General features: G+C 39.0%; 1 protein-coding gene across 1 annotated transcript in view; it reads left to right on the forward strand.

Annotated features, from left to right (window-relative positions):
* Window positions 1–10,796, forward strand: part of LOC131197596 (uncharacterized) — a 62,877-nt gene extending 52,081 nt beyond the window's left edge. The window contains exons 15-18 of the mRNA XM_058181890.1: window positions 488–632; window positions 5,157–5,341; window positions 10,122–10,263; window positions 10,609–10,796. Of these exons, the coding sequence (XP_058037873.1) occupies window positions 488–632; window positions 5,157–5,341; window positions 10,122–10,263; window positions 10,609–10,796 (660 nt within the window). The remainder of the gene's footprint in view (window positions 1–487; window positions 633–5,156; window positions 5,342–10,121; window positions 10,264–10,608) is intronic.
* The last annotated feature ends 3,349 nt before the right edge of the window (window positions 10,797–14,145 follow it).

A 14,145-nucleotide genomic window follows, 5' to 3' on the forward strand; every position in this document is an offset into this window, starting at 1 on the left:
AAACAACCAATCTCAAAGAGCTTCCTCTCACTCTAAGTTTCCGCATGCCAATTAGCCGCTAACTTCAAATTGGAGAGTTTTTGAGCTTTAAAAGTTTTTTCTTTTTACCTGCAAGTAGGCCAATTGCAACTGGTAACAATACTCTGTTCTGATCTCACCTCCTGCACAATCTTCTTGTGTTGCAGTCCCCGACTTTGACAGCTTCTAATGGCTGCCTTTCCTGTCGTTGGGTTGAAGGCTGGATGCCGGTGCTGCAGGGAATTTGCAACTTCCCTGTTTGCACCGGCCAGTGCCTTCTTTCTTTGCTGTCCCTCCAGGGCAGCTACGGTTCATTGAGAACCCCCAGAACGGCAGGAATTTTGGCATTTACCCCAGAGCCCAAGGGCACACCGTCCCGTCATGACGTTGGCCACGCCACCCTCCTTTCTGCTATTTAGTTGATGTGAGTATACCGAATATGCTTAGGTAGACTATTTATATATTGCAGGAGAAGAAAAACAAAGCAGAAAGGTATTTTCATAATGAAAACCTAACTGCTATTGTGAATAACCTATTTGCTGCTGGGATGGAGACGACTTCAACCACATTGCGCTGGGCCATACTACTATTGATGAAATATCCTGACATTCAGAGTAAGCACTTTTTATTTGGTTGGATTTCAATATTCAAATATTTTGTTAAATTAAAATTAGTTACACTACAATTAAGTATAATGCAACAAAACATGTGATCTCAAAAAGTAAAATTTCATGGCTAACCATTGTGGTCAAACAAGGAGTAATGTGTTGAACGGTGTGGAATTTGTTCCCCCAGTTCCTTTGTTGTCTATGGACATCCTTTGTTACATGCAACATTCATTTAGCTAGCCCATTGAGAGAGAACCTCTGACAACGCATGTCAAAGGTGATATGCCGTGGGGTTTTGGGTGACATACCAATGTTTACTGACACCTGCGAAGTAATTTTGAAAGCATGCTCCATTCTTACAGAAGTGTTTGAGGCTGTGGAGACATGTGAGAATAAGGACCTGCTCTAGCATGGCCTCCAGAGCCTCTGAAATCAGATAAGAACAGGACATGCTTTTGCATGATTTGGGGAGTCTGTAGAACAGCTACTTCAAGAATAAAGGATTAAGGACTCCGCCTGGCTCCGTTGGTGATGGCGTCGGTCTTTTAGACCATCAGCCTTTGGACTACGTTAGAATCGCTAAGGCAGCGTAAATCAGCAGCCTAGCGATTTGGAAAATCTCCCCCCAAAATGCTGAGAAGCAGAAAAGAATATGCATTTCTGGTGGAGGAGCTTAAAAAAGGCAGATTGAATATAGATGGGATATCCCAGTGGGGATAATTGTGTATTATGCAGGAAAACCACATCGTGTTAATACAATTTGGAAAGCAAGAGACTTTTATGCTAATATATTGAAAGCTGGAAGCCCATTGTCACCAGAATCTAGAAGAAGGGACATTGAAGAAATAAGAAAAAGGGAAGCAATGAAGCATGCACAAGAACAAGTTGCAGTTATAGTTATGGAGGAAGATTCTTTACAAGTGTTGGATATATCTAAAGGGGGAGAAGTACCAAAAGAAGGAGTAAAAGAACAAAGGATGACGAGAGCAGCTACTAAACATAAGGAACAGGAAGTGGTAGAGGCTACTAAAACAAAAGCTGTGGGAGGAGCAACACCCAAAGAAAAAACGGAGTTACATTGGGTGTTCCAGCTTCCGACTGCCAAAAATGGCAACTAGTTTTTTATCCTGGAATGTTAATGGTTTAAATTCACCACAGAAAAGAAGAAAGATATTTCATTATTTGAAACAAATTAAAAATGATATAGTTTGTTTACATGAAACACATATTAGATCTTTGGACCAAAAATATTTGATTAACTCAAGGTTGGGTACACATTTCATTGCTTCAGCTTCAGAGAAAAAGAATGGCATTGTTGTTTACATAAAGAAGGACTTAATAGCGAAGCTAATTGAGACAGATAAACAAGGAAGATATATTGCAATTGAACTGTTATTGGAAGGGAAAAAGATACTTTTAGTTGGAGTATATGCTCCTAATCAACAACAATTTTTTTTTAAAATTCTTACATAATAAAATAATACAATGGGATTATAAATCATATATATTAATGGGTGATTGGAATGGAGTGTTGGATACCTGGAAAGATAAAAAAGGTTTACAGAATATTTCAAGTCATGCAAAATTGCCAAAGGCTTTTTTTGATATGATGGAAGACCTGGAATTAAGAGATGTTTGGCGTGAACATAATATGGAAGAGAAGGATTTTACTTTTTTCTCTGATAGACATCAATCTTTTTCTAGGATTGACTTTATACTAATTACCAATGATTTGTTCTTTAGGGTGAAGAGAACCAAGATATGTGCAAGAATTTTGTCTGATCATAGTCAGACAGGATTTAATTTGAATGGGGAAAGGGAAGAAAATTGTGGAGATTGAATGAAAATTTGTTTAAATATGAACAAAATGTAGAAGAGTGTAAAAAACAAATGAAATAATTTTTTATTATGAACATGCAAAAAGGCACATCTATTGAGATAGTTTGGGACACGAGCAAAGCTTTTATGAGAGGTGTACTTATACAAATGAACAATAAATACAGAAATAGGTTGCAAAAAAAAAGATTGGAGTTAGAGGAGGAAATTAGAAAGAAGGAACAGTTACTTATAAAGAATCCAGAAGACAAGAAAACAAAAGAATTAATAAATATCTTAAAAGGATTATATTTGAAAGAGATATGGTAAGGTATCTGGATTGACTACTGCAACGCTCTCTACATGGGGCTCCCCTTGAAGAGCACCCGGAGGCTCCAATTGGTTCAGAATGCGGCCGCGCGGGTTATAGAGGGAGCGACACGTGGCTCCCATATAACACCTCTCCTGTGTAGGCTGCACTGGCTTCTGGTGGTCTTCCGGGTGCAATTCAAGGTGTTGGTCACCACCTTTAAAGCGCTCCATGGCATAGGACCGGGTTATCTACGGGACCGCCTACTGCCACCAATAGCCTCCCATCGACCAGTGCGCTTCCATAGGGAGGGTCTTCTCAGGGTGCCATTGGCCAGACAATGTCGTCTGGCGACCCCCAGGGGGAGGGCTTCTCTGTGGGGCTCCAACCCTCTGGAACGAGCTACCACCAGGGATCCGCCAACTTCCTGATCTCCGGACCTTTCGACGCAAGCTGAAAACGTTCCTATTTCATCGTGCAGGACTGGCCTAATGGTTTTTAAATGGGGTTTTATTGGATTTTATAGTTTCTAGCCAAATTCAAATATTTGTCTTTTAAATTTGTTCTTAATTTTTGTATTTCATTGTTTTATCCTGGCTGTAAACCGCCCTGAGTCCTTTGGGAGAAGGGCGGTATAGAAATTAAATAAACTTAACTTAACTTAACTTAAATTGAATGAACAGAAGACTAAGATAATAACTAAAAATATGAATATCAAAACAAGAGGTGGTTACTTATAAAGAACTTCTTTTTGTAGAAAAGGGTAAGTTACAACTAAAATCCTTAAACAAACTTAGAGATGAAGGCATGAATTATACTTGGTTTCAGTATGGACAGTTGCAAGCTAGATGGAGATTAGATGGGAAAATTGGTATTATGCAAAATGAGGAAAATTTGGTAAAACAAATTAGAGATCAAGGTCAAATGCATATTAAGAGGTTGTACAATGTATTGATAGAAAGAGACTCAGAAACAGAATTAGTTAAGGATTGTATGATAAAATGGGCACAAAATATTCAACAACCTATAATGATGGAAACATGGGAAAAATATGGGTTAGAAATGTCAAATTTACACAAGCACAAAGTTTAAGAGAGAATTTTTATAAAATGTTTTATAGATGATACCTAGACCCTAAAAAATTGGCATGTATGTATCCGAATATGCAAGCCAAATGTTGGCGATGTGAATGTGTGGATGCTACTTATTTTCATATATGGTGGACTTGTAAAAAAATCAAAACATTTTGGATTAAAATATGGTGGATTATGCAGAATATTCTGAAAAAGAAGATAAAATTTACTCCACAGTTGTTTTTATTGGGTATAATTACAGACTGTACAGTTATAGAGACTAAGCTGATTCTAAATTTAATAACAGCAGCGAGACTTTTGGTTGCACAATACTGGAAGAGAGAAGATTTACCTACGATTGAAGAATGGACACTTAAAGTATCAAACTTAGCAGAAATGGAAAAAATCTCTGTGTATTTGAAAGAACATTCACAAGAAAAATATGTATTGGAGTGGAGAAGATGGATTGATTATGTTCAAAACAAGTATCGGACTAAAAAGTACCAAATAGTCTATGAATAATGTTACAAATGGTATATATTAATGTATATGTTTAAATGGGAAAGGGGAGTTAAGGTGGTGTTGGGACACCGTGTATATGAGGTAGATTTTTGTGGTATTTTAGCTTATGATTGATAAATGTTATACCCTGCATTTTGTTCTGGGAAGTCTCGGTGGGGGGGTTGGGGGGGAGAAAGAGGAGGGAGGGGGGAGGGGGGAGGGGGGAACGATGGTTTAAAAATTTGTTCTGTGTAAAACTTTTCCAATAAAAAAAAGAGAAAAGAATAAAGGATTAAGGATTCATGGAACTCAAGCTGCTCTGGGTAGGCCACAGGAGCCTGTCAACAGGTGGAAAAAAACCATATGAAGGTAAATGCCACACAGCAAATCCTGAGGTGCTAGGCCACAAGGACAATTGTGCCATTCCCCAATCCCCATGCTTAGAGAACAGCATGAGGTGGCCTGTTCGAGTATCAACATCGTTGTATTTCCATAAGATACTCATACCAGCAAAAATAAATTTTGCCCAACACTTGAAGAATTGTTTCTAGAAAGAAACAATTCTGACAATATCTGACTAGGAATTTAAATTTGGAGAATATGCAGCAATAGCAAAATTAACAGCATTTTAACTAAATTCAAGCAAAAATGTTTCCCTTATATAGAATATATTATGCAGCATGGCCATTTTTTTAAAAAAAAATCTTGGATGATGGCATCACATTTTTTAGAACTTTTCATGATACTTATTTTTCATAGTCAAATGATCCAAGGTACAAAATACAAAATTAAAACATTAACAAATATCTTATAATTGTTTTATTTTCCTAGATAAAGTCTATGAAGAAATTTCAAAAATCATTGGGTCTGCTCAGCCAAGGATTGAACATCGAGCAAAGATGCCTTATACTGATGCAGTTATCCATGAAGCTCAAAGATTTGCTGATATTGTTCCAGCAAATGTAGCACGAGCAACTACAGTGGATATAACTTTCAAAGGCTTTTTCATTCCAAAGGTGATTAGTCTCATATAAGTGCTTTGTTCATTCAGTGATGGTTAGTGTATATCAGCGGTGAAATCCAGCAGGTTCTGACAGGTTCTGGAGAACTGGCAGCGGAAATTTTGAGCAGTTCGGAGAACTGGCAAATACCACCCCTGACTGGCCCTAGAGTGGGGTGGGAATGGAGATTTTGCAATATCCTTCTCCCAGGAGTGGGGAGGGAATGATGGTTTTGCAGTATCCTTTCCCCTGCCACGGCCACCAAGCCACACCACACCCACCAAGTCACGGCCACAGAACTGGTAGTAAAAAAATTTGGACTTCACCCCTGGTGTATATCCTCTTAATTATTATGTCCAACCAGATCATCCTCTTGATATCTTTGATATCTATGTCATAAAAATTATCAGTGTTCAACATTTCTATATGTCTGAAACTTAACTGAGAAAGGGCAGCCATAGCATCACTTGGATCACCCAGGATGGAGATTTTCTTAATTTTCTTCGTTGTTGTTCAGATTGTTTTCAATCCCAGCAAATCTTTCTTCCATTTCTTTTTTTAACTATTGCAGTCATTTTTTAACCAAATTCTCCAAACAGTTTCTGTTTGAAAATAAATATGTTGAAATGCCCTTATCAGCAATTTGTTCTAGGATCCTTCTCCCAGTTTGGCAATTTTTCTTGTAGTTGCTATGATGTGAAAGTGGAAGTCTAACAGTTACTATGATGAGAATAAAGTAGACTTGTTTATTCTGTTCCCCCCGCTTTCTATTTTAAACTTTTTAGTCTCAGCTAGCTTTCCATAATCACAGTCAAGCAGTCTAGCTCAGGGATCTCCAACCTTGTCAACTTTAAGACTTGTGGACTTCAATTCCAGGAATACCTCAGGCAGCAAAGCTGGCTCAGGAATTCTGGGAGCTGAAGTCCACAAGTCTTAAAGTTGACAAGGTTGGAGACCCCTGGTCTAGCTCATAGTATTCTTATCGTCTTGTTTGGTAAAATCCACCATTATTGTCCTCATATATAAATAGCCAGCCTTCCCATGTTACTCTAATTAAGTTTATTTAATGTCAAAGACACTTTCATCAAAGAAAAAAAATACCTATTTTTAAAAATCACTATCCTTTACTGTTTGAGACTTTCTAATATCACAATATTAACAACCTAAGAGATGACTCTACACATGGACATCACCAGATGGTCAACACAAAAATCAGATTGACTATCTCCTCTGCAGCCAAGATGGAGAAGCTCTATACAGTTAGTAAAAACAAGACCAGGAGCTGACTGTGACTCAGATCATGAGCTTCTTCTTGCAAAATTTAGGCTTAAACTAAAGAAAGTAGGGAAAAGCACCAGGCCACTCAGGTATGAACTAAATCATACCCCTGATGAATGTACAGTAGAGATGACAAATAGATTTAAAGAATTAGATCTGATAGACAGAGTGCCTGAAGAACTATGGACGGAGGTTTGCAACATTGTACAAGAGGTAGCAACTAAAACCATTCCAAAGAAAAAGAAATGCAAGAAAGCAAAATGGCTGTCTGAGGAAGCTCTGCAAATAGCTGAGGAAAGAAGGGAAGCAAAAAGCAAGGGAGAAAGAGAAAGATACAACCAGTTGAATGCAGAATTCCAGAGAATAGCTAGAAGAGATAAGAATGCATTCTTAAATGAACAGTGCAAAGAAATAGAAGAAAACAATAGAATAGGGAGGACCAGAGATCTATTCAAGAAAATTGGAGATATGAAGGGAACGTTTCATGCAGAGATGGGCATGATAAAGGACCAAAATGGCAGGGCCTAACAGAGGCAGAAGAGATTAAGAAGAGGTGGCAAAATTACACAGAAGAACTATACAAGAATGAGCTTAACATCCCTGATAACCACAATGGGGTGGTCACTAACCTTGAGCCAGACATCCTAGAATGTGAAGTCAAATGGGCCTTAAGAAATCTGAGCAACAACAAAGCTAGTGGAGGAGACAGTATTCCAGCTGAGCTACTCAAAATCTTAAAAGACGACGCAGTAAAAGTGCTACACCCAATTTGCCAGCAAATTTGGAAAACTCAACAATGGCCACAGGATTGGAAAAGGTCAGTTTACATTCCAATTCCAAAGAAAGGCAATGCCAAAGAATGTTCAAACTATCACACTATTTCACTCATTTCACATGCTAGTAAGGTTATGCTTAAAATCCTACAAGCTAGGCTCCAGCAATATGTGGATCGAGAACTACCAGAAGTACAGGCAGGATTTCGTAGAGGCAGAGGAACTAGAGATCAAATTGCCAACATATGCTGGATCATGGAGAAAGCTAAGGAGTTCCAGAAAAACATCTACTTCTGTTTCATTGACTATGCTAAAGCCTTTGATTGTATGGATCACAACAAATTGTGGCAAGTTCTTAAAGAAATGGGAGTACCAGACCATCTTATTTGTCTCTTGAGAAACCTGTATGCGGGTCAAGAAGCCACAGTGAGAACTGGACACGGAACTACTGATTGGTTCAAAATTGGGAAAGGAGTCCGACAAGGCTGTATACTATCACCCTGCCTATTTAACTTATATGCAGAACACATCATGAGAAAGGCAGGTGTTGTGTCTTGCCCGCCCTCAGAGCAGCCGGGGCCTTCTTACCTGCTCCCGAACAATGAGGAATGTATGCCTCCCGGCCCAAGTCCTGGCTCCATGCCCACACAAACTGCAGAAGAAGGAGCATCTCCCGGCCCCAGCCCTGACTCCATGCCCAGGCAAACGGAGCAGCTAGACCCCTCCCCCTCCTCCACAGCATGTGAGCCTGAGGAGGTTTATTCTAACAGCTGCTGATTGGTGTGACCCTCGCATCAGAAGGCTGGATAGGCGGAGGCAACAGAAGGAAGGGAGGGGCAGGCCTTAATGAGTGCTGAGTCATGGAGCCACACCCCATGGCCTATATAAAGGATCTGCTTTCTGGCAGTCTCTGAGTCAGGCAAAAGTCGAACTTATCTTGCTGAAGTCACTTACTGGTCTCCTGCCTGCTCTGAGGACTTTGCTAGGACTTTGGGCAGAGCTGCAGAGGCAAGCCTGATTCGGATTTCCCTGACCCGGCCGTCAGCGGAGGAGTGGGACACGACAGCAGGGCTAGATAAATCAAAAATTGGAATTAAGATTGCCGGAAGAAATATCAACAACCTCAGATATGCAGATGATACCACTCTAATGGCAGAAAGCGAAGAGGAACTAAAGAGTCTCTTGATGCAGGTGAAGGAGGAGAGTGCAAAAGTTGGCTTGAAACTCAACATTAAGAAAACTAAAATCATGGCATCCATCCCTTTCAATTCCTGGCAGATAGATGGTGAAGAAATGGAGGTAGTGACAGATTTTATTTTCCTGGGCTCCAAGATCACCGCAGATGGGGACTGCAGCCAAGAAATTAAAGGTGCTTGCTTCTGGGGAGGAAAGCTATGGCAAATCTAGACAGCGGACTAAAAGCAGAGACATCACCCTGCCAACAAAAGTGCGTATAGTCAAAGCTATGGTTTTCCCAGTTGCAATGTATGGCTGTGAAGGTTGGACCATAAGAAAGGCTGAGCCAAAGAATTGAGGCCTTTGAACTCTGGTGCTGGAGAAGACTCCTGCGAGTCCCTTGGACTGCAAGGCGAACAAACAAGTCAGTTCTAGAGGAGATCAACCCTGACTGCCCTTTAGAAGGTCAGATCCTGAAGATGAAACTGAAATAATTTGGCCACCTAATGAGAAAGAAGGATTCACTGGAGAAGAGCCTAATGCTGGGAAAGATTGAGGGCAAAAGAAGAAGGGGACGGCAGAGAACGAGGTGGCTGGATGGAGTCACTGAAGCAGTAGGCATGAGTTTAAATGGACTCCAGAGGATGGTGGAGGACAGGAAGGCCTGGAGGAATGTTGTCGGACACAACTTCGCAACTAACAACAACTACAAATATCACAATCCTCTGGAGCTTTTTGCCTTTAAATTAAAAACCATTCAGATAGTGGTTTTCTTAATTTGTTTTCTTAATTTCAGAAAGATTCTTTTTGAGATTCTTTAATTCTCATTGCTCTTCAGAATATCTTTCTGAAGTTGTATGGCAATTAAACTGTAAAGTGATTAGGAAGGTGACACTTTGGCCAGTCAAATGTTCATAACAAGGCTGCAAAGTCATTTAGGGCACTATTATAAATACCAGTAAAGAAGAATATTTAGCTCAGGGTTGAAATGAGGGGTGCTTGGTACTCTCTGAGCTTGGTTGTTTTCTTGCAGAAGTCTCATTACCCTAAGTAGGTCATATCATTAGTGCTAGTAAGTAATGCTGTTTGCTGTCAGTTGACTGCAAACTGACAGCAAACAGCACTCCTTAATAGCACTGATGATGTTACCTATGAGGGTAATGAAATGTCTGCAAGAAAACAACCAAGTTCAGACCCCTCACTGTTATAAGTCCTTGATTCCAACGCTACTCAACCCATAATCGCCCCCAAGACATTAAATAACTGTAGGATTTTTTAGGGAGGAGCAGCTCTTCCGGAGCACACATTGATAATCCCCCAATTTCTCCTCCCTCTAAAGAAATTTTCTATCCGCCAAACCTGACTCCTAGCTATCAGGTCCACTGTTGGGCTGTTTCTGCAAAGCTATTCAAAGAGACATCTAACTGGTCGTAACAATTCACCTGGAAGGCGTTCCGTTTCCATCAGATTGGGAAATTTGTGAATTTGTAATGGCTTTTTAAGTTTTCATATTAACAAGTAAACCAAAGAGGAGTGCTAATTCTTTAATAATTCATTAATACCTGCAGGGCACACACATCATTCCCTTGCTGACTTCTGTGCTCCATGATGAATCTCAGTGGGAGAAACCTCATGAATTCTATCCTGAGCATTTTCTTGACTCTGAAGGAAACTTTGTGAAGAGGGATGCATTCATGCCTTTCTCTGCAGGTAACATCTTCTATCATATTTGTATACAGTGAATGAGAATTTCAATAACAACATTTTTTGTAAAGAAATCATCAGAATAATCCACTCAACATTCTAAAAGTGGCAAAAACTAAATAGGATGCTCAAGCTATTTTCAGGGATTCAGTATAGAAGAAACGTAGCGGAGGTTCATTTTTTAAGAACTACATTATTCCTATACGATTAATCTCTATTGTAAAATTTTGGATTAGTTCGTTTTCATGCATGTGATTTGTCATCTCTGAGCCACCATTTCATGGGAAGAAGTGCAAAATGTTATCGAAGAACCACTGAAGCCAGTTTCCACGTCTTTGTTCATTGTTCCAGGTCGGAGAATCTGCTTAGGTGAGACCCTTGCCAAAATGGAGCTCTTTCTGTTCTTTACCAGCCTCCTGCAGAGATTCACTTTCCAGCCACCCCCTGGAATATCAAAAGAAGACCTGGACTTGACACCAGCAATTGGGTTTACAGCTCCTCCTACGCCTTATAAGTTGTGTGCTCTGCCTCGTTCATAACATGAATCATAATATAGCTTCTACTTCCATATGTGTATTTGTGACTTTTTCAATCTTCTCGTCTAACCAGTCTCTTGGGAAATATGCTATGATTATTCATACATTTTAAAGTTTACATGCACTACTATTAATCGTCTCATAGTTCCCATCACCAATCTCTTTCCACTTATAACTGTATGACTATAACTTGTTGCTGGCAATCCTTATGATTTATATCGATATATTGAGCATCAATTGTGTTGTAAATGTTGTACCTTGATGAACATATCTTTTCTTTTATGTACACTGAGAGCATATGCACCAAGACAAATTCCTTGTGTGTCCAATCACACTTGGCCAATAAAATTCTATTCTATTCTATTCTATTCTATTCTATTCTATTCTATTCTATTCTATTCTACATGCCGCTTTGCAAAGCACAGTAAGAATGAATGAATGAATGAGATAAAAGCTAGTTTAAAAATGGATTTCAGTTCTTGTGACATTCCCTGTATATAATAAGCAATAGCTAATAATAGTAGTAGAAGAATAACAGGAGTCAGTAAAACAGCTTTGTGCAAAGATGGGTGGCACAATGGAAAACACGGTTGCTGGTCAAAGGTCATAGATTGGGAGAGATTAATATCAAGATAAAAGTTTTTCAAGGAGACTCTCCATCACTGCTACTGTTTGTTATTGCACTAATTCCTCTGTCAACACCACTGAATAACTCAGGCCATGGCTATCAAGCATGAAATACTCCACCTCCTTTACAAGGATGATCTGAAACTATATGGAAAAACACGATCTGAAATATAATTGTTGCTCAGCACTGTCCATATATACAGCCAATGTATTTGGACTGAACAGATGTACTAGTCTTATCATCAAACCAGGGGAAAATAGTTGAAACTGATGGAATCAAGTTGCCTTTGGAAATAATTTCAAAAGTTTGGATGAAGACAATCACTGCAAACTTCTGTGCATCTTTCAAGCTGACAACATCAAGCACACTGAAGCCAAGGAAAAAGGTTAGAAGTGAATACATCAAGAGGGTGAAGAATATCTTAAAGTTCAAACTCGGTGGGGGAAAAACCATGAAGGCAATTAACACCTGGACAGTTTCAATCATTAGATACACAGCTGGAATAATGAACTTGATTCAAGCAGAACAAAAATCCTTAGATAGGAAGATGCAATGACATTGAAAGACTATACTTACCAAGGAAAATAGATGGGCGTAAAATGTTCCAAGTAAACCATATGGTTGAAGAAATACAAAAAGACCATTAGAAAAATATCTGAAGGACAGTGAAAAAGATGCAAAAAAAGACTAAATTAAGAACAAAAAAGAAGCATGAGAAGACAAAGCATTACCTGGCCAGTAAAAAAAAAAAGAGCAAAACAAATAATAAAAGACCTTGGCAATGGCTAAGAGCAGGAAAGTTGAAGAAAGAGACTAAGGGGCTCATTGGCCTCACAAGACCAAGCCTTAAGAAAAAATGCATACAAAGCCAGAATAGAGAAGACAACAATAGATAGCAAGTGCTGCCTCTGCAACGAAGCTAAAGAAACAGTGGATCACCTGGTTAGCTGTTGCAAGATTGCACAGACTGACTACAAACAATGATGTCACAAAGTAGCAACAATGGTGCATTGGAAAATCTGCAAGAAATACAAGTTGTCTACAAGCAAGAACTTGTGGAACCACAAAATGAAGATGTTAAAGTGCTCTGGGACTTTCAAATTCAAACTGACAGGCACCTGCCATATAATGCCCCAGACTTAACAATTGTCAATAAGAAAGACAAAAAAGACTGGCTAGTGGACATGGCAGCAGCTACAGACAGCAGTATAGAAGGAACTGGAGAATATAAAAAAATACAAAGACTTGCAAATAGAAATAGAACAACTGTGGCAAAATAAAACAAAGTTAGTGCCAATAGTAATAGATATCTTGGGTGCAATCTCAAAACAATTTGAGCACCACTTGAACACCATCAGCATTGTCAAAATCACTATCAGTCAATTGTAAAAGGCAGCTTTATTCGGAAAGCTTACATCCTACAATACCTCTAACACCATCAAACATCAACATCTGCCTATTCCAGGTCCTTTGGAAAAACTTGATAGGTAGATAAAAATGCCAAATCCAATCTAAACATCTGGCTGTGCAACCAACAATAATAGAAATCAGTCAAACTGTGTCGTTAAGTTAATAAAAATGTCAGGTTAGGTGACAAACTGATCATTATGTAAAAAATATTAGTGAAAAAGAGACAAAATGTGTGAATTCAATAAAAAATATTTCTCTATAATTTCAAGTCATTAATGTTTTGATTTTCATGGAAAATATTATTTTAAAAATAATAAGGAAATCAATTCACATGTAACACTATTACCTTAATCATGGAATGTTATTTGAAAAATACATATGAAAAACAGAAAACTGTGTATTGTGAAATAATTTACATCAAAGAATAGTAATAAATCCAAGAGGACCTCGAATTGCCCTATGTGCTCTCAGGGGTGGAGCCACCCTGTCAGAAAAAACCCTGGAGAAATTGGATGACTTCATTGTAAAGATAAAGGTTCCCCTTGCACATATGTGCTAGTTGTTCCCAACTCTAGTCCATTCTAAACAAGATTACAGATTAACAGAGTTAGAAAGGACCTTGTAGGTTATCTAGTCCAACCCAAGTAGGAGACTCTGCACCATTTCTGCCAGATGGCAGTCCAGTCTCTTCTTGAAAGCTTCCAGTGATGAAGTTCCCACTTCTGAAGGCAAGCTTTTCCATTGGTTGACCGCTCATACGGTCAGAAAATTTCTCCTTATTTCCAGGTTGAATCTCTCCTTGTTCAGTTTCCATCCATTCTTCTTTGTCTTGCCTTCAGCTGCTTTGGAAAATAGGTTAACTCCCTCCTCTCTTTGGCAGCCCCTCAAATATTGGAACACTGCTATCTCTTCTGGTCCTTCTTTTCACTAGACTATCCATGCCCAGTTCCTGTAACTGTTCTTAATGGTGTAGCCTCCAGTCCCTTAATAATCTTGATTGCTCTTCTCTGCACTCTTTCTAGAGTCTCAACACCCATTTTTATAGTGTGGTGATCACAACGGGATGCAGAATTCTAGGTGTGGTCTTACTAAGGCTTTATACAGTGGTATTGGTCTCTCACTTAATCTTGATTGTATCCCTTTTAATGCAATTTAGGATTGCATTGCCTTTTTTGGCTGCCGCTGCACATTTTTGGCTCATATTTAATTGGTTGTCCACTAATACTCCAAGGTCCCTCTCACAGTTACTACTACTATTAAGCCTGGTTTCACCCAGTCTATATGTGTGCTTTTGGTTTCTCTTCCCTAAATGTC

Source organism: Ahaetulla prasina, chromosome 1, assembly GCF_028640845.1.
Source record: "Ahaetulla prasina isolate Xishuangbanna chromosome 1, ASM2864084v1, whole genome shotgun sequence".
In the NCBI taxonomy this organism is placed as follows: domain Eukaryota; kingdom Metazoa; phylum Chordata; class Lepidosauria; order Squamata; family Colubridae; genus Ahaetulla; species Ahaetulla prasina.